Source organism: Tursiops truncatus, chromosome 13 (genome assembly GCF_011762595.2).
Source record: "Tursiops truncatus isolate mTurTru1 chromosome 13, mTurTru1.mat.Y, whole genome shotgun sequence".
Lineage (NCBI taxonomy): Eukaryota > Metazoa > Chordata > Mammalia > Artiodactyla > Delphinidae > Tursiops > Tursiops truncatus.
The window spans coordinates 42,099,362-42,123,531 of record NC_047046.1 but is presented as its reverse complement, the minus strand read 5'-3'; the positions used below and the strand labels follow the sequence as shown (position 1 = coordinate 42,123,531).

The window sequence follows — 24,170 nt, the reverse complement described above, 5'->3', positions numbered from 1 at the left end:
GAACAAATGAAGAAAACTAGGAATGGTAAATAAGAAGGTAATAAAACAAATGCTACAAATATATCCTTGTGCTCCTTTCTTCTGTCAGCATCTTTAAAAGACATATAATTACATAAGGAATTATAACAAGGTATTGCTGGGTTTGTAACATATCTAGATGCAATATGTAGAGCAATAATAGCACAAAAATAAAAAAGAGGGAAATGAGCTAAATAGGAAAAATGTTTCTACATCTGACTGAAACAAGTTAATATAAATGTGAAGTAAATTCTAATAAGATGTATATTGTAAACCCAAGAGCAATCACTAAAAAATATATATATTCTTTTATTTATTTATTTTTTTTGCGGTACGCGGGCTTCTCACTGTTATGGCCTCTCCTGCTGTGGAGCACAGGCTCCGGATGCGCAGGCTCAGCGGCCATGGCTCACGGGCCCAGCTGCTCCACAGCATGTGGGATCTTCCCAGACCGGGGCACGAACTCGTGTCCCCTGCATCGGCAGGCAGACTCTGAACCACTGCGCCACCAGGGAAGCCCAAAATATATATATTCTTAAAAAATATTATAAAGGAATTAAAATGTTACACTAGAAAATATTCACTTAATGCAAAGGAAAGAGGGAACAGAGGAAGAACAACAACAAAAAAATATATAGAAACAAAAGTAAATGGCAGGCTTAAACCCAACTATATCAGTAACATTAAATGTGAATGGATTAAATAATCCAATCAAAAGGCAAAAAGTGTCACACCCAATTATAAAATAGGATTCAACTATATGCTGCCTACAGAAGACACACTTTAGACTCAAAGACACTAAAAAGGTCAAAGTAAAAGGACAGAAAAGACATATCATCCAACAGCAACCATAAGAAAACTGGAGTGGCCATACTAATATGACAATAGAGTAAAACATAATGTGTTACTGGAGATAAAAAGGGGTACTTTATAATTGATAAAACAGCCAATGGATCAGGAAGATTTAACAATTACAAACATATATGCACCAAACAACAAAGCCCAAAATATATGAAGAAAAGTTGACATAAACGAAGGAAAAAAATAGAGAATTCAACAATAATACTTGCGAGACCTCAACACTCTACTTTCAATGAAAGATAGATGTCTAGGATAAGATAGATAGATGTAGAAGATCAACTAGGAAATCAAATACTTGAACAACACTATAAACCAACCATACCTAAAACACATCAATAGTATACTCTACCCAGCAACAGCATTCTTCTTAAGTGTATGTGGAACAGTCTCAGGACAGACTACACGCTAGGATATAAAACAAGTTTAAATAAATTTAAAAGGACTGAAATCACACAATGTGTGGTCTCCAACTACAATGGAGTGAAATTAGAAATCAGTAACAAAAAGAAATTAGGGGAACTCACAAATATGTAGAAATTAATTACTGCTAAGTAGCCAGTTGGTCAGTTAAGAAATCACAAGGGAAACTGGACTATACTTTGAGATGAATGCAAATGAAGACACAACATACCCAAATTTATGTGATGCAGCTAAAGTAGTGTTTAAGGAAAATTTATACAGCTGACCCTGGACAACATGGGGGTTGGAGGTACTGACGCCCCACACCCCTGTTCCGTTGAAAATCTGCATGTATCTTTACAGTTGGCCCTCCATATCTGAAGTTCTGCATCCACATATTCAACTGATTGCAGCTCATGTAGTAGCATAGTATGCACTTATTGAAAACAATCTGAGTATAAGTGGACCTGTGCAGTTCAAACCTGTGTTGTACACAGGTGAACTGTTGTTGTAAATCCCTCTATTTTAAAAGAAGGATTAGGGCTTCCCTGGTGGCGCAGTGGTTAAGAATCCGCCTGCCAATGCAGGGAACGCGGGTTCAAGCCCTGGTCCAGGAAGATCCCACATGCCACGGAGCAACTAAGCCCGTGCACCACAACTACTGAGCCTGCGCTCTAGAGCCTGCGAGCCACAACTACTGAAGCCCGCGCACCTAGAGCTCGTGCTCTGCAACAAAAGAAGCCACCACAATGAGAAGCCCGTGCACCACAATGAAGAGTAGCCCCTGCTCGCCGCAACTAGAGAAAGCCCGCGTGCAGCAATGAAGACCCAACACAGCCAAAAATAGATAAATAAATAAATAAATTTATATATTAAAAAAAAAAGATCTGAGGAGATGTGGGAAGCCCTGAAGGATTTCAAGTAGGAGAGACATTATTATATTTGCATTTCAAAAAAAAATAAAAGAACGATTATTTGAATTAATAACTTAACCTATCTTAAGACATTGGGGAAAAAAGCAAAATAAAAACTATAGCAAGCAGACGAAAGAAAATTAATAAAGATTAGAGCAGGGATCAATAGAATAGAGAATAGAAAAACAACTGAGAAAAATCAAAGCAAAAGTTGGTTCTCTGAACAGACCAACAAAATTGACAAATCTTTACCTAGATTAACTAAGAGAAAAGGAGAGAAGGCTCAATCTGCTAAAATTAGGAATGAAAGAGGGGATATGACCACTAATCTTACAGAAAGAAGGATTATAACAGAATACTATGACCTATTATAAACCAATAAATTGGATAAATAATATGAAATGGACAAATTCCTAGAAACACATAAACTACTGAAACTAACTTAAGAAAATGGGCAACCTGAATAGATCTCTAACAAACACAGATTGAATTAATAATCAAAAATAGAATCCACAAGATAAGCTCAGTTCCAGATGGCTTCACTGATGCATTCTACCAAACATCTAAGGAAAAATAAATCCTTCACAGATTCTTCTAAAAAACAGAAGAGGAAACGTGTCAATTCATTCTGTAAGGTCGGTATTACCCTGATATTAAAACCAAACAAAGACATCACAAGAAAACTAGAGACCAAAATGTCTTATGTATACCAATGCAAAAATTCTCAACAAAGTACTACCAACTGAATCCAGCAACATTTAAAAAGTGTTATACCCTATGACCAAGTGATATTTATCTCAGTATGCAAGGTTGGTTTAAGACCCACAGCGAACACCATACTTAGTGGTGAAAGACTAAATGCTTTTCCCCTAAGATCAGGAACATTTGAGATGAGGAATGAGACAAAGATGCCTACAATCACTATCACTTTTATTTAACATTATACTGAGAGTTCTAACCAGGAAAATTAAGCAAGAAAATAAAATAAAAGGCATCCAGAATAGAAATTAAAACTATCCACATATATTATGATCTTCTATATAAAAATCCAAACAATTCCACGAAAAAAGCCATTAAAATTAATAAACAAGTTCAGCTAGGAAGAGGATACAAGATCAATTTAAAAAAATCAACTGTATTTCTATACATTTCCAATGACTATCTATAAATGGAATTAAGAAAAAAATTCTATTTACAATAACATCAAAAATAATATACTTTAGGAATAAATTTAAGAAAATAAGTGCAAAAGCAATACTGTGGAAACTACAAACTGTTGCTGAAAGAAATTAAACATCTAAATAAATGGAAAGGTATCCCATGTTTGTGGACTGAGAGACTTATACTTACTTTGCAGGACTGTTAAAGGGATCAAATGAGACAATATGAGCAAATTTATGAATTTTAAAGTTATTGGTGGTAGTTGTTATTAATGCCTTAAGGTCCACAACCTTTGAGTCTTTCTAACTCAAATATGAGTTAAAGCGACTTCACAGCCTTTGAAATCCAAACTGTGGAGGGCGCATATGGTGAGCACTGAAGACAATTGCCTCTCATTTCATGACGTCCAGGAGCACTGTTACAACTGTGGGAGCAGATGATCATGTAATATTCCTTTGATAAAGCTAGGGTGGAAACAAGAACCACGAAGATTATCCAGGAACTAATTCAGGAATTTGAGAAATGCAAAACCTATACCATGTCTCAGCATGAAGGAGTTGATGAAAAAGGACCAGAACCATTTCACAAGCAACTTTTCACAAACTTCTGTATAGTAAGACTGAGAAGCAGAATTTATGAAGCACAGTCTATGACATAAAAGAAGCAATCAAGTCCTTACTCATCACTCTGAAATACATTATAGAAGAGACACAGAATACCAAAAACGGAAAGAGCCACAGTCTGGTCTAAATCCCACAAATTCATAAAAAAGAAGACTGAAGAGATTACCAAAAGTATTCAACAGAATAATCTTCAGGGCTTTGCTACAGTTTCTTTCATTTCCTCACAATGCCCCCCTTTTTGTTTCCAGCTCCTGCTCCCTAGAAAAACCTGTGATGCATATGCATATTTTTAAAAAACTAGTTCTGTTCACAGAGGAAATTCTGAAGTAAAGAGAAATCAAATACTTAAAGTATTCATTACCTTGGGAAAATCAGAGCTGACTCCTATGTAATTTAAGCATCCTTGAGCAATCCTCTGCTAATCCTCAGTATATAAAAGAAGTAGAACAAGATCTTTTTAAAATGTTATTTTAATCAGTGTTTCTGTGTCATTCCTCAAGTATTGGTTATCTTATTGTGCATCTGTGAGAGCACAAATATGAGTATGTTCTTCTGCCACACCTCAGCAGAAATTCCAAAAGCTGCTCTTCAAGGTAACTTCTCACCTCCTCTCTAAATAACAACTAAAGGCAATTTATCTCCTCTCTTTTGTGGGAGTTTATCCATGGTCGACAGCATAACAAGTTATAGTGTAGTGCATACTTAGGCTGTGGTCCCGGTTTGCTGCTGTTTTGCTCTAGCAAGTTTCAGTTTTTGTTTCTCTGTGTAATAAAAAGATCAGGCTCTAAAATGCTATAAATCGCCTTTTAACATTGCTACGCAAGGAGCCATATTGTACACACACCAAGTGGTAAGCACAGTGTTGCGGAAAGAGTAGAGTTAAACAGACCTGAATTCAAATTCCCTCTGACATCTATGACTTGTCTGGCATTGGGCAAATTCTTTACCCTCAGAGACTTTTTCCTTATTTGCTATCTATCTATTATGACCAGCAAACAAAAGAATATAAATAATGTATAAAAATAATAATGGATGAAAAGTGCCCAGCAATATAATGTTGTATGTCAATTGTAGCTCAATTTTTTAAAAAAGTGCTTAGCACAGTACGCCCTCCATAAGTGATCCATTCCCACTTACCAGCAAGTTTCCACTCCTGAAAGTTCTTCTCTCTGAATACTTTTTTGATTGTTTCTAAACCAACCTCACTGACTAGATAGGAATTTTGTTTTTAACAAATTAGGAGTAATTTCATTGAAACACATTCATAGCTACTTTATAAGAGTGCATGTAGGAGGACAATTTAGAACCAGCAGAAAATGTATCCAGTGGTGCACACAGCCTTAAGTGTAGGTACCTCGTGTACAATACAAAACTAAAACACAGCTACAACAGAACATTAGGTACAAAAGAGGCACCCTCATTTTGCTAGGGGAAACTGACATCACGTGAACCAAATGCTTCCACTTCTTTACCACCTTTGGGGGTCAGAGTTCCCATTGCTGCTCAGCAAAATACATAGAAAATAATCAAATTATGAGTAGAGTTTTTTTCCAAAGAAGATAACACGTGCTTTTTTTCCCCACTGAAATTCCAAGTGACTTTCATTTGAGGAAAGAAAACAAGGTAGAATACTCCAACACCATTCTGCATATTTACAATATGCAAATGATCACAAAGCAAAACCTTTGCCTCAGTCATGAAAAACAGCCCCACAGAGTACACTCTAGTATAAAAAGTAGTCACAGGCTCATTAACGGTAGCATTCACACAATGCTTCACAAATAACCACCTCATGGCTCTGACCTGTCAACTCTGGCATTTGCTCCCTGTGAGAGGGCTCCTTCTAACTCAAAGTTACTTACAATCATCACACATCTGAAAATTGTGCGGGAAGCAACATTATTCATTTCTAAGCAGTAAACTTACTTAGGCTTGTTTAAATTTAAAATTCACTTTCGGTCTTAACACACAAGAGCCTTTTAAAAACATTTTTTTAAACATAGTAATCTAAGCGTGTGGATATAAAAATTGATCCTTTCTCCATATGAAAATAAACTTTAGCGATACTCTTTATCTTCCCGCACCTAAGAGCCAGTGCCTCAAAGGCCCTCCTGAATAGGCTGCTCCAGCTTTTCCTGTGTCACTTAAGGGAAAAGATGCTCTCTTTAAATAGGAAAAGAAAAACTATGCAGTAAGGACTCAAAGATGCTATCTTGATTGTAACGCCAAATCACTGCCCCGCAAAGTCAAGATTATGAAAGGTTCTCTTGGCTGAGTTTTTTAGAACTCCCAGCGAGAAGGCGCAATCCCGGGCTGCGACGTTTCCCGTGTCACCACTGGCCGGCCCGAGGGATAAGCCGGAAAAGGTGAGCGACATACCTGGAGGAAGCTGAAAATTAGCAGGCAACTGGATTGTTGTGGTGTTGGGTGCTTTCACAGCGACAATCTGAGGAGCTGGCAGACGAGGGCCGCTGCTGAGTTTAGGAAGAGCACTGACAGGAGCCACTTTAGTCACCAGGGTCCCCACGGGGGACCGCAGCGGCTGGGGCGCCGTGGACTCCACGCAGACACTGACAGGAGCCTTAGTCACGGCGCCCAAGGCCACCGGAGTGCTCTCTACCCGGACTGGCAGAGCCGCGGCGGGGGCCATGGTCACGGTCCCGGAGGCGCCCACACCAGCTGGGGGAGCGGCGCCGGCCGGTTCTGTGAGGCCCGCGGGCATCCCCAGGTGGATCAGCGGCAGCTGAGGCGCCGCCGTTCCGGGAGCACAGGCGAGGGGACGCTTGACAAGCGGCAGCCGACTCCAGTGCAGTTCCGGCTCCACAGCATCGCTAGGGAGAGGCGCCGGGGCCGCCACACGAGTCAGTGACGGGCGCCGGCTGGACAGCGGGACCCCGGCGCTCCGGACCTTCCTCCAGTCCGCGCGGCCCCGCCGGCAGCCACACCTGCTCGGCCGCTCGCCGCTTCCTCAGCGGCGCTCACACGTGCGCCGGCTCAACCCGGCCCCTCAGTCTCGCGACCAGATGCAGCGGAGCCCGGCTGCGCGGCTCCCGGAAGGGCGTCACTTCGGCTCCCACCTTCCACCAAAACTCTGCGCGGCGGATTCCCCCGCCAGAAATTTCAAAACTACAAACCCAGAGCGGCCCAAAGCCCCCTACGCGCGCTCTGCACGGCCCCTCTGCGCGACCACGCCAGCCATGTTTATATAGCCACGCGGAGACCTCGCGCACGCGCACCAGCTGCCGCCGCTGCCCCGGGCTTCCCCCAGAATCCGGCCGCGTGATTGGCCACAGACTGGAATCGCGCTCGTGACGTCAGTAGGGACGGCTCCAGAGGGCGTTAGAATCCGCCTCTGAATCCTGAGGAAAGAGGGGCGAGTTGCCAGAAATCTACCACGTGGCGAGGCCAGACAGCACTTGGAAAACTGCGGTATCCGCGTTCTGCTCTCTCCTTGGTATCCCCAGTTGCGTGTTCCTTGAAGAGCCCGGACTATACTTTCCACAGGCTTCTACTTTTTAAGGAAACAGTGTGGAAGACCGATTTCAGAGAACGATAACAAAGTAAGAACTCAGTCACGCTTCCTCACTGTTTTTCTGCGGGCTTGGCTGTATAGCGTCGTTAGAATGAGCATTGCATTTGACACTGTGAAAAAAAACCTTCCATTTCTTTCTTTTAAATGTTTAAGCATGGCGTATAATTTTACAGTCTGTAAAATGTGCCTATTTTCGTATAATTAATTTAGGGTTGAGTTGCCCCAAGGGAAAATCTCTTACTTGGCGTTGCTGTAGATGTCTCCGTCACCTCTGAGCTTATTTAAGTTGTTTACATGTCTGTCTGCTAGAAAACTGGGACAGTGTCTTTTGATTCCTACATCCTCAGATTCTAGCGCTTAGATTTTAAGTGCAATGCTAGATATTCTTTGAATAAGTGAAAAGAGTGTGGCAAATGAATCAATAATACAAGTAAAATATGGGAAAACTTGCCCCTTAGAGATCTAATCAGAGAAGATGCCTTGATTTCAGGCTGGTGTCCTAATATTATATATTTTAGGAACTGACACTATACTGAATGAGATAGATTATGCAGGTAGGCAGGCAACGTGACCTTTACGGCTTCTAGTTCTGTCCCACCCTGTATGTTCCAACAGACAGGATCTACTCACAGTCCTCACACGTCACTGCATTTGCCATCTCCCACATCTCAGCCAGTCCAAATCAAGAACCCATCTCATGACCCAAATCAATCGCAACATTCCCCATTTTATGAAGACTTACTTGATCACTTACCTTACAGAAAACCCCTCCAAGTGGAGTTGAAGAGAGGAAAACTAAATTTATTGAGCACCTTTTGCGTGCTGGTCTTAGGAGATACCTTTCTTTCTCCTTTCTTTTTTTATTTCTTTCTTTCTCTTTCTCTCTTTCTCTCCCTCCCTCTTTCTTTCTTTACCACCTCATTTTACTGACTTAAAAACTGTAAGAGTAGTTTATCTATGAAGCTGGGAATCTAACCAGTCTGTATGAAGCCAAAGTACATCTCTTTCCACTACTCCACAAATGTCTGATTCATCTTATATCCTCCACTGCCACTGGCAAAATGCCTTGCACAGAAAAGGTATTTAATAAATAATTTGCTAAGTGAATGAATTAAATGGAGCCATGCAACATTTTCAGTGAAGCAAAACCATCTAGTGGATTTGAATCTTAGACCTGCTTTTTACTAGATAGGCAAATTGTTTAGCCTTGGTTTTTCTCTCTCCGTGTAGTATAGTTCAGTGAATGCTAGAGGAAGGAAGGCTCAGAAGTTTGCTCTGAGAACTACCCTTTTCTAAACTTCCATTAAACCCCACCTCCAACTCACATACTTTATTTAGGTATGTAAATAACCTCTATCAAGTTACTAAGAGGCTTGACTTGAGGAAGTATACTTTCTTTTTAAGGTGGCCTTGAACATTTTTCTTTTATGTTTGCTTTATAATTTGCCTTGCTAATGGAAACTTTAATTTTCTAGTTGAAAAAAATATACTCCTCCTTACCCAGCACTTGTCCTGATATTTGGAGTTTAGCAATAATTATGTTTAGTACATTTCCTTCCTATAGAAACTTATAATAATAAAATAGGATACATAGGAAGGCAAAATGCATTTTGTCTCTATGTAAGAAAAGAAAAAATGTAGGGGGAAGATTATATCTTGATTTTATTAGATTTATCTGTTAAAATATTTGTAAAATTAAAGATGTTGAAAAATATTTATTCATTTACCTTCTTAGTCCAGAGTACTAATCCCATTCATGAGGGTTCCACTGTCATAATTTTACACCTCCCAAAAGCCCCACCTACTAATACCATCACCTTTGGGAATTAGGGTTTCAAAATACGAATTTTGGGGAGACACAAACATTCAGATTATAGCGACTTCTAAATGATGGACTCAGTCATTAATTGTCCAAATATTCTGCTTATCAACTCAGGTAATAAAACAAAATTGAACAAATATAAAATTTATGTTCTGAATATTTTACTATTTTACATACAAACACACAAACATAATTTAACTAGGGTACAGTTATCGAGTGGACAATGTAAGTTTTTCTTATTGTCCACTTGATTTTACAAGTACATACAGTCTCTTCACAAAATGAATAAAAGTTTACTACTCTAGAATTTAAGTAGGAAGCCTTCTTTATCAGTGAAATGAGACCAGCTGAAAAATCTGCCGGAGAAAACATAACTGTTTGACTAAGATGGCTATGGCCTCAGCTTCAAAACGAGCCAGGAACAACTGTGTGCCTTCAAGTTCTATACCTTGAACCTAGTCCCAGTATCTATGTTTTGCATCAGAGCATTTAAATACTTTCTGCAACAGAACACCACTCTGTCATTCCCTTCCTCTTAAAGGAATGTGACTCGAACTTTTTTTTGGCTGCGCCACGTGGCTTGCAGGATCCCAGTCAAGGATCGAACCTGGGCTCCCGGCACAGAGTCTTAACCACTAGACCACCAGGGAATTCCTGTGGTCCAGACTCTTAAAGAGTTTTGACTTTATGAATGATTTCCAGTTTTGGTGGCTTCATTAAAGATTCAGTGAAGTTTGAGACACTTTTTAACATTTTTAGTGTTTGAAATCTTGCTCTTAGAAAAAGTGAATGCAGCTGAATGATCCTAACATAAGAGATCCATTCACACTATGGAATATTAATTAGCGTTAAGATTTACACATTTAGGGACTTCCCTAGTGACTCAGTGGTTAAGAAACCGTCTGCCAATGCAGAGGACACTGGTTCAAGCCCTGGTCCAGGAAGATCCCACATGCTGCAGAGCAACTAGGCCCATGTGCCATAACTACTGAGCCTGCGCTCTAGAGCCCGCGGGCCACAATTACTGAGCCCATGTACCACAACTACAGATGCCTAGAGCCCTGCTCCGCAACGAGAGGCCACTGCAATGAGAAGCCCACGCACCGCAACGAAGCGTTGCCCCTGCTCGCCACAACTGGAGAAGGCCCGCGCGCAGCAGCAAAGATGCAACTCAACCAAAAATAAATAAATAAATAAAATTTATTTTTTTGAAAAAAGAGATTTACACATTTAGAGGTACATTTATGGAAAAATGATCATGGTATATTGTTAAATTTTTTAAAAGGTTATAAAGTAGTATGCAAAGTATGACTCCATTTTTTTGTAAATTAAAACAAATTTTTAATCAATAAGCAGATCAGATATATACTCAGAAGAAAATCTAGATTATACACCAAACTCTTAACAGAGGACATCTCTATTTGGAGATACTCTAAGCGATCCTTTTTTTTTTTTTTTAATTTTTATTGAAGTATAGTTGCTTTACAATATTGTGTTAGTTTCTACTGTACAGCAAAGTGAATCAGCTATAAGTATACATATATCCCCTCGTTTTTGGATTTCCTTACCATTTAGGTCACCATGGAGCATTGAGTAGAGTTCCCTGTACTATGCAGTAGGTTCTCATTAGTTAACTAAGTGATCCTTTTTAAAAGAAATTCTGTGTATTTTCTAATTCTTTTAACAATGAATGAATAGTATTTACATAACATAGTCAAAAATTAACACAAGCTTTTTCTTAAAATATGTATTCTTAGTAACAATTGAAATCTGTAAACACAGCTAAGTACTCCCTAGTCTCCTTCGCATAGCATCCAAGAAACTTCACTGAACTTCACCAAGCTGGGAACCTTCCACTGGCCCATATGTAACTACGGGAATTTCCCAAATACCCCCAAACTTTCTCTCAACTTTATGCCTTTTCATACATTGGTTCACATCCCTTCAAAGACCTTCCGCATCTGAAACATGTTCTACCTGGCCAATTCCTATTTGGCCTTCAACAGGCTACAGCCTACACTGGATGAATTCAGTGCCTCTTTCGTCTCTCATAGCACACTGTAGTATCTGAGTTGTTTTTCTTGTCTATCCTCTCTCACTAAATTGTGAACTTCCTGATAGCTGAGACTGTGTCATGTTCATCTCAGAACCAGAAGAGAGAATCTAATACATAGTAGAAAGACAAAGAGTACTTCTCCGACTCCTATTCCAATCCCAACCTCTAGACTGGCTGCCAGGGGCAGGAATTCTATCTTGTCTGTGTATTCCTGGTGTCTAATAGGAGGGTAATATTTCAGCTTTCTGTTCTCAGTCTATACTTTCCTTGGGTGATAACATTCACTTCCATGGCTTAATTTCTATCTATATGTTTATGACTTCCAGATCTATCTATCTTTGACCCAGTTTCTCTCCTGGTTTCCAGACTTATGTAGACAGCTGCCTACTGTCTTCACCTGGATGGCCCACAGGTTCAAACTAAACTTATTCTGCCATCTTCAAACCTGCTTTTTCTTCTATGATCCTATTTCAGTGAACCAATGAACCCCTTTCCAGTTGCCTAAGATGTAAAATTAGGAACTGACCTTGAGTTTTCCCTCTTTTTCACCCCTGTTTCAATCAGTCTTAGATCCTGTCAATCCCAGCATCATATCTAATATCTCTGTGATCCATCAACTTCTCTCATTCCTACCATCACTCTTCTAGTTCAACCCAAGTGCACTCATTTAAATTATACTAACTGTGCTGTGTCCATGCTTCTAGCCTTGCCCCTCCATTCTATTCTGCAGTCTGCAATTACAGACTTTTTTTTTCCCAAAATGTTCCTTTAAGCACTAACATGGGAGTTATTATTATCATTCTTTGATTTAGGATTATTTTTCTTTCTTACTGAAAGGAACCTAAAAAGAAAACAATTTCTATATTTAACCATTTGTAATTCTATCATTCTGGCTGAATTCTAATTTTTGCATATTACTTTCTAATCCTTGTCCATTGTTTGCTTGTGAAGTATGATTTTGTATATAACTTATAGAACTTACCTTTGCCGAAATAATTTTCCATGCTTAAACATTTAAAGCAAGTCACTTGCATAGTTCCATACTTCTAAAATGTCTTCATAATGATCATTTTACACGTTTATGAAATACAAACACATAGTTGTTTGCATGTATAATTACAAATTATGATAAATGCTATGAAAGAAAAGAACAAGGTGCTTCAAATGAGGGTAATGGATAGGATCTAATTTCGCTATGGAGATAGGGAAGTGTTCCAGGAATTAAAAAAATGCCTGTGAGACAACTAGGGGAAGGGTGGCCTAAATGACCTTTGGAGAGGCCAAAAGGGGCTTGACCACCTTCAGGGCTTAAAGGTCATGTGATGTGCAAATGAAAGCAATTGAAATATTTTAAGCAGAGGAGTAAAAATGAATCAATTTACGTTTGAAAACTTTTTATTTGGAAATAATTTCAAATTTAGAGAAGAGCTGCAAGAAATAGTACTTAAAATTCCCATATTCTCTCCATCCAGATTCACCAATTTTAACATTTTGATTTGTTCATCACTTGCTCTGTCTCTTTGTGTATAAGTGTGTGTGTGTATGCATATATAGTAAACATACTCACTAGATCCTCATTACTCACACATTCTGTATTTGCAAATTCAAATTCAAACCCCCTACCAAACCCCCTACCTAAAATTTATTTGTTCCTCCCCTCGTGCCCTGTGGTACTTGCAAGGTCTTTTGCAGACATTTGCAGAGGAGAGAAAATTTTAGTTGCCAAATGTGCACATTCCCAGGTGAGCTCAAACAAGGCTCTGCCTTCTTGTTTTAGCTCTCATACTGTAAACAAGTATCCTTTTTGCAGCCTATTTAGTGCCATGTTTTTCATATTTTTGTACTTTTTGTTGATGATGTCACTGTTTAAGATGGTGCTCAGGCACAGTGCTGAAGTGCTGTCTAGTGTTTCTAGGTTACATGCCTTACAGAGAATATATGTGTTAGATACGCTTCTTTCAGGCATGAGTTATAGTGCTATTGGTTGTGAGTTCAATGTTAATGAATCAACAATATATATTAAATAAGGTATCTTTAAACAGAAACACATAAGACATGTTGATACATTGAAGGGTGGAAAAAAAAAACATGTTATGACCAGAGGCTTAGAGAAACCTAACTCTGTATTTCCCCTAGTCACGATTTTTTAGTATTTGCTAATTCAGTGTTCTGTGACTTCATAGAACACAATCACCACAAATAATGAGAATCAATTCTATATACACTTTTCCCCTAAACTACTTGAAAGCAAGGTGCAGACTTACCCCATTACCCCCAAATAATTCAGTTTATATTTCCTAAAAACAAGGACTTATATAACCACAGTACAATTAACAAAAGTAGGAAATTTAACATTGATACAACTATTTAGTCAGCAGATCCTTAATCAACAGATCTTTTTCCATTTTGTCCCAATAATGTTTTTTATAGCAAATTTTTTTCTAATCCAGGATCCAATCCAGAATCTTTCATTGCATACAGTTTTATATCTCTTCAGTCTCCTTCAGTGTAGAACAGTTCTCTGCCTTTCTTTTTCATGATATTGCCATTTTTGAAAACGACAGGCCCTTTATTTTGTAGAATGTCCTCAACTGGGTTTGTTTGTTGTTTCCTCATGATCAGATTCAGGTTATGCATTTTGACAGGAATACTGCATGAGTGATGTTATGTCCTCTGTGTCACATTAGGAGATACATTATGTAAGTTTACGTTATTACTGTTTACCTTAAATTTGATCACTTGTCTGTGTTGGTATACGCCAAGTTTCTCACCATAAAGTTAACTGTTTTTCCTCTTTGTATTTAATAAGCAATGTGGTGGGACATATTTTGAGACTATATAAATATGCTGTTCTTCATCAAGCTTTGCCTTATTAATTTTAGCATCCATTAATGACTTGGCTGAATCAGTTATTACTATGATGGCCGCAAAATAGTGATTTTTTAAAACTCATTTCTTCTACATTATTGTTTGACATTCTACTGAAAGAAATAGTTTTCCCATTTCTCTTACGTATGTATCAGCATGGATTCATGCATTCTTTTTGAGTCAATGGGCTATGATCGGTAATTGCCATGACTTATTTTGATTCTCATATTGTCCGAGATTTGGACAGTGAGAACTCCTTTTTAAGTTGTTTCCTGTATCCTTTTGATGTACCCCCATCATTTTCTGAGTAATGTACATTCTTAAAAGACCATTCTAGTTACTATATGGAGAATGGACTTGGGGAAGGCAGAAGAAGCAACGAAGAAACTAGTTGGATGGCTCTTGCAGGTGAGAGATGATGGCAGCTTGAAATAAGTTGGTAGCAGTGGACAGATTTGAAGTATATCTTGGAGGTAAAAATCTGTGGGTGTTAGTGGTAAATTGAGTAAAGTAGCTTAGGGAGTGGAAGGTGTTAAGAATGACTAACATTTCTAGCTTGAGAAATTGGGTGGATGGTGATTGCATTCACAGCCATGGGGAAGATTGGAGATGGAGCAGCTCTGATGGAAAAGATCAAGAGTTCAAGAAAGATCAAATGGAACTTGAAAGTGAAACAAAAACTAGGCTTTATATTACCTTTGTACCTGCTCTTCTTGACAGTGTAGATTATACTTGAAGTAATGGGAGTAAATGTTATGATGGAAGGAGAGCAGGTGCAGTAAAGAGAGAAGAACCCATATCAAACCTCAGCATTTCAAGGTAGCATAGAAAAAGAAGCCAATAAAAGGAACTAGAGAAGGAGGAGAGGCTGGAGAGATAGGGGGAAAAACCAAAAAGGGTGAAGTCAGGAAGCCAAGGCAAAAAAAATCAAAACAGGTGAAGTCAGGAAGCCAAGATAAAAGTGTTGAACTAGGTGAAATGCTGTGAGGTCACATTTCAATTTGCCTCTTCTAGAATGATGCTTGATGAAGACAGGGATCTTTTGTTGTTGTTCACTGCTATACCCATATATATGGGCCAATGCCTGGCCCATAGTAGGTGTTTCATAAATATTTTTGACTGAATGAATGAATTTGTAGTTCATGTGTTTCTGTAGTGTTATCACATTGATTAGATATAATGTCCAGGAGAATGTTGAATAATAACAATGATATGCTTCCCAGTCTTGTTCTTTTTTTTTTGGCCATGCAGCATGCCAGATCTGTAGGATTCTAGTTTCCCAATCAGGGATCGAACTGCAGGGTTCGATCGAACTGCAGGATTCCCCTGCAGTGGAAGCAAGGAGTCCTATCCACTGGACTGCCAGGAAAGTCCCAAGATGAAGGCTTTGACATCACATCAGCTCAGGGCCATGTTTGCTTTTTGTTTTTTGCTGCCATCAAACATGGAGGTGCTGGGAGTTGAACCCATGGCCTTGTGCATGCTAAGCACGCATTCTACCACTGAGCTACACCTCCCCTTGAGTTCCTAGTCTTGTTCTTGATGTAATACTTCCTCAAGTGGTTTAATTGTTTGATGTTTGCCTCTCCAAAACAAAAATTTGTGGTTTCTTGCATCATTAATAAGTTTCCATGCCCCCCACCCCGTCACCATATGCCTCTCCTCTCCCCCAGTGTCTCCGGAGTAACCCAAATGTAGAATAGAGGTCCCATCGTGATGTGACCGCTGGTTGGCATCACTTCTGGCTACCACCTCCCTTTTCCCACATCTTCTTGTGGTGCCATGCTCCTCTTGCCAGGCAAAGAGGCGGGGGAAGAACTTTCCCAAGGAAGTCTTCTTTGACCCCTTCCCCAGCAAAACCCCCCATTATGTTTGTTTTCCTCTTGGGTGATCCTCCTAGTAGATTCTCCTAGTATATTCCTTACTTCCCTGTTTCTCTTGAGACTCCACATGTTTCTTTCAGAAAGGTCTGTTATTTTACTGTTTAACCTGCAGTTTCTGACACAGTATCGTGAGGTTTTGTGGTAGGAAGGAAGGAAGGAAGGAAGTCAAGGTCCCAGGCAAAACAGCTAAAACCTTTTACCCACCATCACCTCTCTGTTTCCAGGTATTCTTCCCACAGACTCTGTCTTCTAAGTCTCAACAAATTCTTCATTATATCTTTCCTATATTGTCAAGTAATCCCAGCTAATGTATTTCATTTTAATTACATTGTTAACTGATAAGGTGTGATTCTTTTCTTTTTTTCTTTTTTTAAGAAACTTCTGAATGAGAAAAAAGTTTCAAGTTTTCAGGACTTAAAAGTTGTCGACCTCACCATCTCCTAAAGCTTTATGTACGTTAGATCTGGGTTTAAATTCAGATTTGCAAGTGCATTTGTATATCAAAACTCTTAGAAGACTTGCAATAAAGCAACTGTTTTCAAACTTTTTCATCTCAGGAAACTTCAATACTATTAAAACTTACTGAGGACCCCTAAAATCTTTTGTCTGTGTGGATTGTATCTGTCAATATTTACCATGTTAGAAATGAAAACTGAGAAAAGTATAAATTATTTATTTATGGGTCCATTTAAAAATACCAATAAAAGCCTCACTACATGTTATATTAGCCAGGGTCCATTCAGGGGACAGATACCACATCAATTTTTTGAAGAGCGAAAATTTAATATAAAAGTTTGTTAGCTACTGGAAGGTGGTTAGATACTGAAAGGAGTAGAAGAGGATTGACTCTAAGGCATCCTTAGAGTAGCAGATGCAAAAAAGCATGTATACCCTCCAGCTAGAGGGAGAGTGGGCATTAAAAGAACCAGGGATTAGGAGAGGAACAGTCCCCATGGCTGAGATTCAGACCTCCTCCAAGGGGGCATGGAGCACACAGCCTGGCAGTGATGAAGAAACTTGCCAGGTGAAATGGGCCATTGCTGGTCTATAAAGCCACTGAAGGTGGGGAAAGCATGGCCTGCGGGTGTAACTGGAGTTATCTGTACTTCATAACAGCGGAGTACCAGAATCCATAAGCCAAATAGTTACCTGTTGCTGTGGCTGTGCAGTGTGACGTCAGTGCCCTCTATTGGCGAAGTGTAACATTTCATTAGCTGACAAAGGAGAAATGTTACCAGGGTCCAGCTCTGCTATCACAAAAGAGGGCAAAGAAAGGCAGATTTGTAGCTGAGAGTCAAGAAATTGATAATTAGCACACATAATACCATAAATATTTTATAATATTTCATAAATATTTTAAATGAAAAATAACTATAGTTTTCTCAGCCAGAGATGCCCACATTCTAGTAGGAGATACAAGTGTGAAACAATTATAGGCAGTATGAGACAGGTTGCAACAAAGAACTTTGGAGACACAGAGGTTGGGCCTCTAATCAAGCCCGAGGAAAGGCTTCTTGGAGAGGGCTACCTGTGGTGAGTCATAAGAAGTTTCCAGAGTCAGCTCAATCGATGAAAAGGAGGAGGAGAAAAGTCTTTTCTGTGAGAGGAAGCATGTGTGTTCTCCCCAGGTCAGTCACATACGCAGCCCCTTGCAATAGAGCTGCTTTACTGACAAAAAGGGCATCATGGGGTGGAGCCACTTGACCCCAAGCTGCTGGCCACCACAGACTGGACAAGCAACAGGAAGCTGGCCCAAGGGCAGCCACTCCTTTGGCCACAATGACCCTACCCAGGCCTGATGCAAAAATATCAGCTGGTCCAAACATATTTACTCGTGCAAAATTGCAGTTGGGAACCTTGGAAAGAGAAGGGAAGTTAACTGTGGAAGCTGAAGCTACATGATTGTAATGGAAAGAGAAGCTAGAGAGGCCATAATGCACATGTATGAGCTAGAAGGTTATAAGGGAAAAGAAACCATGAGTTAGCATAAACCGTGAGTTAAAGAAAGAAAATGAGACTGAGAAAGTCAGACAGTAAAGAGAGAAGAACAGATGTGCTGAAAGGAACTGATCCTGTTACTGCTTCAACATTAGAGTTAAGATCCAAAAGTTCCTGATGCTGACATTTCTAACGCGGCCATTCCTAGGAGGCAAAATGATGTTGTTGTTCCCAGTTTTGTAATTCCCCATGAGGGCCCTTGTTTCTTTGAATCCTTTCTGGAGTGAACCTTTGTTTCTTTTAACCAAAAGATCTCAACTGAAGTGGGCATAGAGAAAACATGACACAATCAGCAAAATGCAAATATCATGTCTGAAAAAAGGTGGCCTTGAATTGTCCCTGAATTCCTAGTGCAGGTGGGCCAGCCTTATATACGTGAGCTACTCACATGTTATATGTATTTCAAAGACAGAATTATAATTCACCAAACACATCATTTGGAGAACTTTTCAAAACCTCTTTCCTATTACTTTATCCATTATCAACAAATATGATATTATGCTAGAATAAGATAAGCAAAGAAAAATCTCATCTTAGCCAGTAATTTTAAGTAAGAAACATGGAAACAACTGGTATCTGATTTTGGATTTTTAAGTTGTAATATAAATTAATGGCTCTCTAATATTCATTCAGTAAGTATTTATTAACTACCTGCTGTAAGCTCAGACTGTTCTAGGCACTGGCCGTACACCAACGAATAAAATAGATGTGGAACTTACAATTCTAATGGGGCGGAGCAGTCAGTAAACACATACAAACACATATTTCAGGTGTTAGGTGTTTGGGGCGTGGGAGTCCTATTTTATAAATGATGGTCAGAGAAAACCTCTCTGATAGGGTGACATTTATGCAGCAAATGGAAGGAAGTACAGGAGCAAGCCATGTCCACATAGAGTATGGGTAGAGCGCTGCAGGCAGAGGACAGTTAGTTTCAAAGCTCTGAGACAGGAGCCTGCTTAGTGTTTATGAGGAACAGCAGGGAGGCCAGTGTGGCTTGAGGTGAATGAAGGATGGCAGAAATGGCAGGAATGGCAAGAGATGAAGCAAAGAGGTATGGGGAAGGTGGGGGAAGGGAGATCACACAGACCATAGTAGGGGCTAAGTGTAGATGTCTCCTAAATACTTAGCTAATGAGATCTAACAAGTACTTAGGTGATGCCAGTGCATCTAAGCATCCGTCATCTGGGAACTTGACAGAAAAGACTCATGGGCTCTACCTCAGACTGACTGAATCAGAACCTGCATTTTAAAAAGATCCTCAGAGATTCATATATACATTAAAGTATGAGAAACACTAGTTTAGCTTATGTTAGTCAGCAAAGACATAGGAAACCACAATCAGCACTTTTTCTTTAATTTTCAGTTTAGGATGGATTTTTCTACTTCTGCAAAAAAAAATCCCTGGGATTTGCATAGGGATTGCATTGCATCTGTAGATGGCTTTGGGTAGTACTGACATCTTAACAATATTAAGTCTTCCAATCTATGAAAACAGGGTGTCTCTCCATTTATTTATGTCTTCTTTTATTTCTTCCAGCAATGTTTTGCAGTTTTCAGTGCACAAGTCTTTTGCCTCCTTGGTTAAGTTTATTCCTAAGAATTTTATTCTTTTTGATGCTGTTGTAAATGGAATTTCTTAATTTTCTTTTTGGATTGTTCATCGTTAGTATATAAAATGCGTCTAATTTTTGTTTGTTGATTTTTTTATCCTGCAACTTTGTTTTCTACTCCAAAGATTCCATTTAAAAAATGTCAGAACTAATAAACATCAGTGAACAAAGATGATTTTACTTCTTCCTTTCCAAATTGGATGCCTTTTATTTCTTTTTCTTGCTCAGTTCTGGCTAGAATGTCCAATACACTGATGAATAGAAGTGGTGAGAGTAGGTGTCCTTGTCTTGTTCCTGATTTTAGAGGAAAAGCTTTCTGTCTTTCACCATTGAATATGATGTTAGCTTTGGGTTCTTATCATGTTGAGGAAGTTCCCTTCTGTTTCTAGTATACTGAGTATTTTGTTTTTAAATCACAATTGATACTTCAGATTCTTTCCCATTTGGTAGCTTAAATGGACACAGAAGTCTTGGGAGTGTTTGAAAATGGCATGCTGAAGATGGCAGAGACACAAAATGGGAGGAGTCTTGGCTCCTAGACTTTTTTTTTTTTTTTAGTTCCTAGATTTTTGCTTGGAGGATTGCAATCAACAATGGGATTTGTTATTGGGAAACAAACTGGGGAGTTCCCTGGTGGTCCGGTGGCTAAGGCTCTGCGCTTCTAATGCTGGGGGCTCGGGTTCAATCCCTGGTCAGGGAACTAGATCCCACATGCCTCAACTAAAAATCCCCCACGTGGCAACAAAGATCCCACTTGCTGCAACTAAGACCCAGCACAGCCAAATAAATTAAATTTAATTTAATTAAATTTAAAAAGAGAAGCAAACTGTGTGGGCTCATCTACTATAGTAGCTAGCATTGCTTTAACATGTAAGCAAAAAGTAATTTCCCAAATATAGTAAATGCTCTTACAAATTGATGTGGGAAAAAACCAAAACCTATTGGAAGAATTAGGCAAAGGATATGAACAATCAATGGGAGGAAAATTCAAAAGGCTTTTAAACAAACATAAAGATGTTCTACATCATTCATAAAAGAAATGCAAATCAAAATTATTTGGGTAAATTTTTAAAAATACAAAGTAAATAGTTATGAAATTATATATTGAGATTTCACCTATTTATTGGCAAAAAAGTTTGAAGCACTGTTTTTATTAGTTTGAGTTCAATTAGAGAAGCAAAACCACTGTGGTATCAAATAAGCAATTTTCTTCCTCTAGGAATTAGACCTCACACAATTGTGGGAGTTGATGGAGAAGTCTGTGCAAGGTTGTTGTCACTGGTGTCAGCTCATTCTGGTAGTCAGGAAGGAAAGTTGGATGTGAAGTGGGGAGGGTGAGAATAAACTGTAACCCATGGGGACAAACAGTGCCCTCATGTATCTTTCACCATCTGCAACCTTGGCAATGCTGGTGACCTGCAGGAAAAGCTGGTGTCCTTTGCCATGAAGCTGCATGCAAAGAATCTGTTAGCAAAGAATATGGAGGAGGAGATCCGGTAGGATCTGGAGGAACTAGAGTAGCTATGGGCCTGGATGCCTCCCCACACCAATAAAGTGAGCCAGCAAACCAACATCCTTTGCGAGCTGCTACAGTGCTGGTGCCCTACATGGAGCTACTTCTCTTCTGCCTTTCAAATACTGTGCAAATTTCTCTTGTGGCCAACTCAAACTTACAGCCATATAGGAAAGAAAATTCTGGGAAACAGTTCCAAGGTTAGCTGAGTTGATACCATACAAAGCCAATGCAACTACAATGGGAAAGGTATAGCAGAGGGACCCTCACTCACTGTTAGGAGAAACATAAATTTGTATAATTGTATAACATATTTTTCACCCTGAAATTCTAATTCTAGTGATTTATCCTGTAAATATAATTCTAACTATGGGAAATGACAAACAAAAGTTTATTCATTGCAACATTATTTGCAGTAGCAACACCATGAACAGTAATGATCATCAATAGAAGACTGGTTAAGAATTTAACCTTATATCTGTACGTTGGAAAGAATGATCCTCTCATGGGAAGATCCTCAAAGATATGTTAAGTGAAAAAATCAAGATACAGAACAGCGTACAGTATGCTACCACTTGCATTGAAAGATATATTCATGTTTGTATATGTATGGAATATCAATAGAAGTATACTGAAAATATCAGTAGAAACATACTGGTAACATCCGTTACCTTCAAGAAGAGAAACTTAGTTACTGGGGGACCAAAATGAGATGGAGTATTTATACAATTTTTTTAAAATTTGTGTACCACGTGAATGTATCAGTTATTAAAAATGAGAGTCTCCTTTAAATGAGACTGTTACATGCATTTCTTCTGTTTATTTCTGATATATGCTTCTTGAAATCAAGATCTTACAGAAAATATTCTTGTGACCTGTTTTCTCTATGATAGGTAAAGCACAGTATACCTTTATAACTCTATTAAAAATACAGTGAAGGGCTTCCCTGGTGGCGCAGTGGTTGAGAGTCCGCCTGCCAACGCAGGGGACATGGGTTTGTGCCCCGGTCCAGGAAGATCCCACATGCCGTGGAGCTGCTGGGCCCGTGAGCCATGGCCATTGAGCCTGTGCGTCTGGAGCCTGTGCTCCGCAACGGGAGAGGCCACAACAGTGAGAGGCCCGCGTACCGCAAAAAAAAAAAAAAAAAAAAAAAAAAAAAAATACAGTGAAAAACCTTCTTATAATTTTTAATTAGATGAGGCATTTTTATGACCCCTCAATAACCAATGAAAATTTATATGGAGTTATGATAAAGTAACTGCTTAATTTCTTTCTAAAGGAATGTCAATGTATGAAATATATATATATACATGTATAGATATATTTATATATGTATAAATATATGTATATATGTATTCAATTAAACAAGACAAAGCATGGGAATACTTGGAATGAAGAGCCCTAAGGAAATATGAAATATGAAATTAAGTGGGTTTTTTTGCAAACTTGGAGAGTATTTATTTCAATCACATCCTTTTCCAAAGATCAATTCGAAATTTACTTGCTTCCAAGTGTCTTTTAAAACTTACTGTGCAAACTGCAGATCTGCTTCCTAAGAGAATTAGTCATGACTTCACTTCAGATGATGGTGAGACTGTCATGTCTTTCATTACTTCACTCACTTGGTCATCATCCTCAAGATGACCAGGAATGAGGGAAAAAACTTTTAGAAAGGAATAAGTGCTAACCTTAGTAATGAAGCAAAGCTGTCTCTGGCTCTGTCAGACAAGGGAATATTGTAATGACCACTCTTATACCATCCACTATTCAAGAAATAAAGAAATATGATGTGTCAAGTGCAGTCGAAGCCCCGTGTGTTCCCTTCTCTTCCAACCATCCTGATTTTGCTTTTTATTTTCACTACATATGGATACATACATAGACAACACAATACATTATAGTTATGCATGCTTTTAAGTTTTCTTAAGCAGTGTGCTTCTTGAGGGCAAGGTATGCATGTTTAAACTTTGTTAAACTTTTTCTGCATTGAATGTTTTTTGGATTTATAATTGTAAGATACATAATAAAGTATAGATAATTGACAGGTACAGTTTAGAGAATAATGAAGTGAACATGCACATGCTCACCACCCAGCTTTATAAAAGCCTTACCTTTCTTGTGCATTTCTCTCCCCGGCTCCCAACAGAAGTACTCATGTCCTGACTTTTGCAACAACTAATTCCCTTGCTTTTCTTCAGTTTTACCTCACTGTATCTGTTAAACACTATATTTAGCTTTGTAGGTCTTTAAGCTTGCTATAAACATTCCTTTGTGTATACTCTCTCACAATTGGCTTTAGTTTTTGCTCAGTGTTTTGGAGACATATACCTGTTGTGTACATGTAACTGTAGTGCCTTCTTTTTCCCTGCTATATGGTATGCTACTGTATGAATAAATCATAATTTATTCAGTCATTTTCCTGTTGATGAATATTAGGTTACTTCCAATTTTTTTTTTTTTTTGCTATCACAAGCAATGCCTTTATAGGTGATTGTTTTTATGCACATATACTAGAGTTTCTGTAGGCTGTATACCTCAGAGTGGAATTACTGGCTGAAGGACACTTGCCTCTTTGACTTTCTAGATCTCACTACCTTGTTGCCCACAGCAGGTGTCCTAAAGTCCAATAGCAGTATAGGAGTTTCTTGGGCACCAGATGCTCACCAACATTTTATATAGTCTAAAAAAAATTTTTACACAGTCATTTTAAATTTTTTCCAACTTGATGGCTGTGAAGTAGTGTCTTATCATAGTTTAATATGTGTTTCCTGGATTAGTGTGGTAGAGCATTACTTAATAAGCTCCTCATAAAGAGAAAATCATTCAGGTGTTCTCTTCTGTGAACTGCCTGTTTAAATGGTCCATCCATTTTTCTGTTGCATTGTTTTTTTTTATTCCTTTGAACCAACAGT

At 38.8% G+C, this 24,170-nt stretch overlaps 1 protein-coding gene, 1 long non-coding RNA gene and 1 other non-coding gene across 6 annotated transcripts in view; 1 reads left to right on the top strand and 2 right to left on the bottom strand.

The window, feature by feature from the left end:
- The window catches only part of TAF4B (TATA-box binding protein associated factor 4b), a 155,344-nt gene extending 148,151 nt beyond the window's left edge, over positions 1-7,193 (bottom strand). For 2 of the 4 annotated variants that reach the window (XR_004521555.2, XM_073790632.1), the window contains exon 1: positions 6,356-7,193. Coding sequence is in view for 3 of the 4 variants with exons in the window: in XM_073790632.1 (XP_073646733.1) it covers positions 6,356-6,698 (343 nt within the window). In the remaining variant the exon portion in view is untranslated. The remainder of the gene's footprint in view (positions 1-6,355) is intronic. The other 2 variants (XM_019930473.3, XM_019930474.3) reach the window with 1 other exon arrangement.
- Positions 7,194-7,358: 165 nt separating this feature from the next.
- LOC141276193 (uncharacterized) overlaps positions 7,359-24,170 on the top strand; it is a 55,331-nt gene continuing 38,519 nt past the window's right edge. Inside the window, exon 1 of the long non-coding RNA XR_012325362.1 lies at positions 7,359-7,536. This is a non-coding gene — a long non-coding RNA (uncharacterized lncRNA). The remainder of the gene's footprint in view (positions 7,537-24,170) is intronic.
- On the bottom strand, positions 15,700-15,771 carry TRNAA-AGC (transfer RNA alanine (anticodon AGC)). The gene has a single exon. It is a non-coding gene; the product is annotated as a tRNA-Ala (tRNA).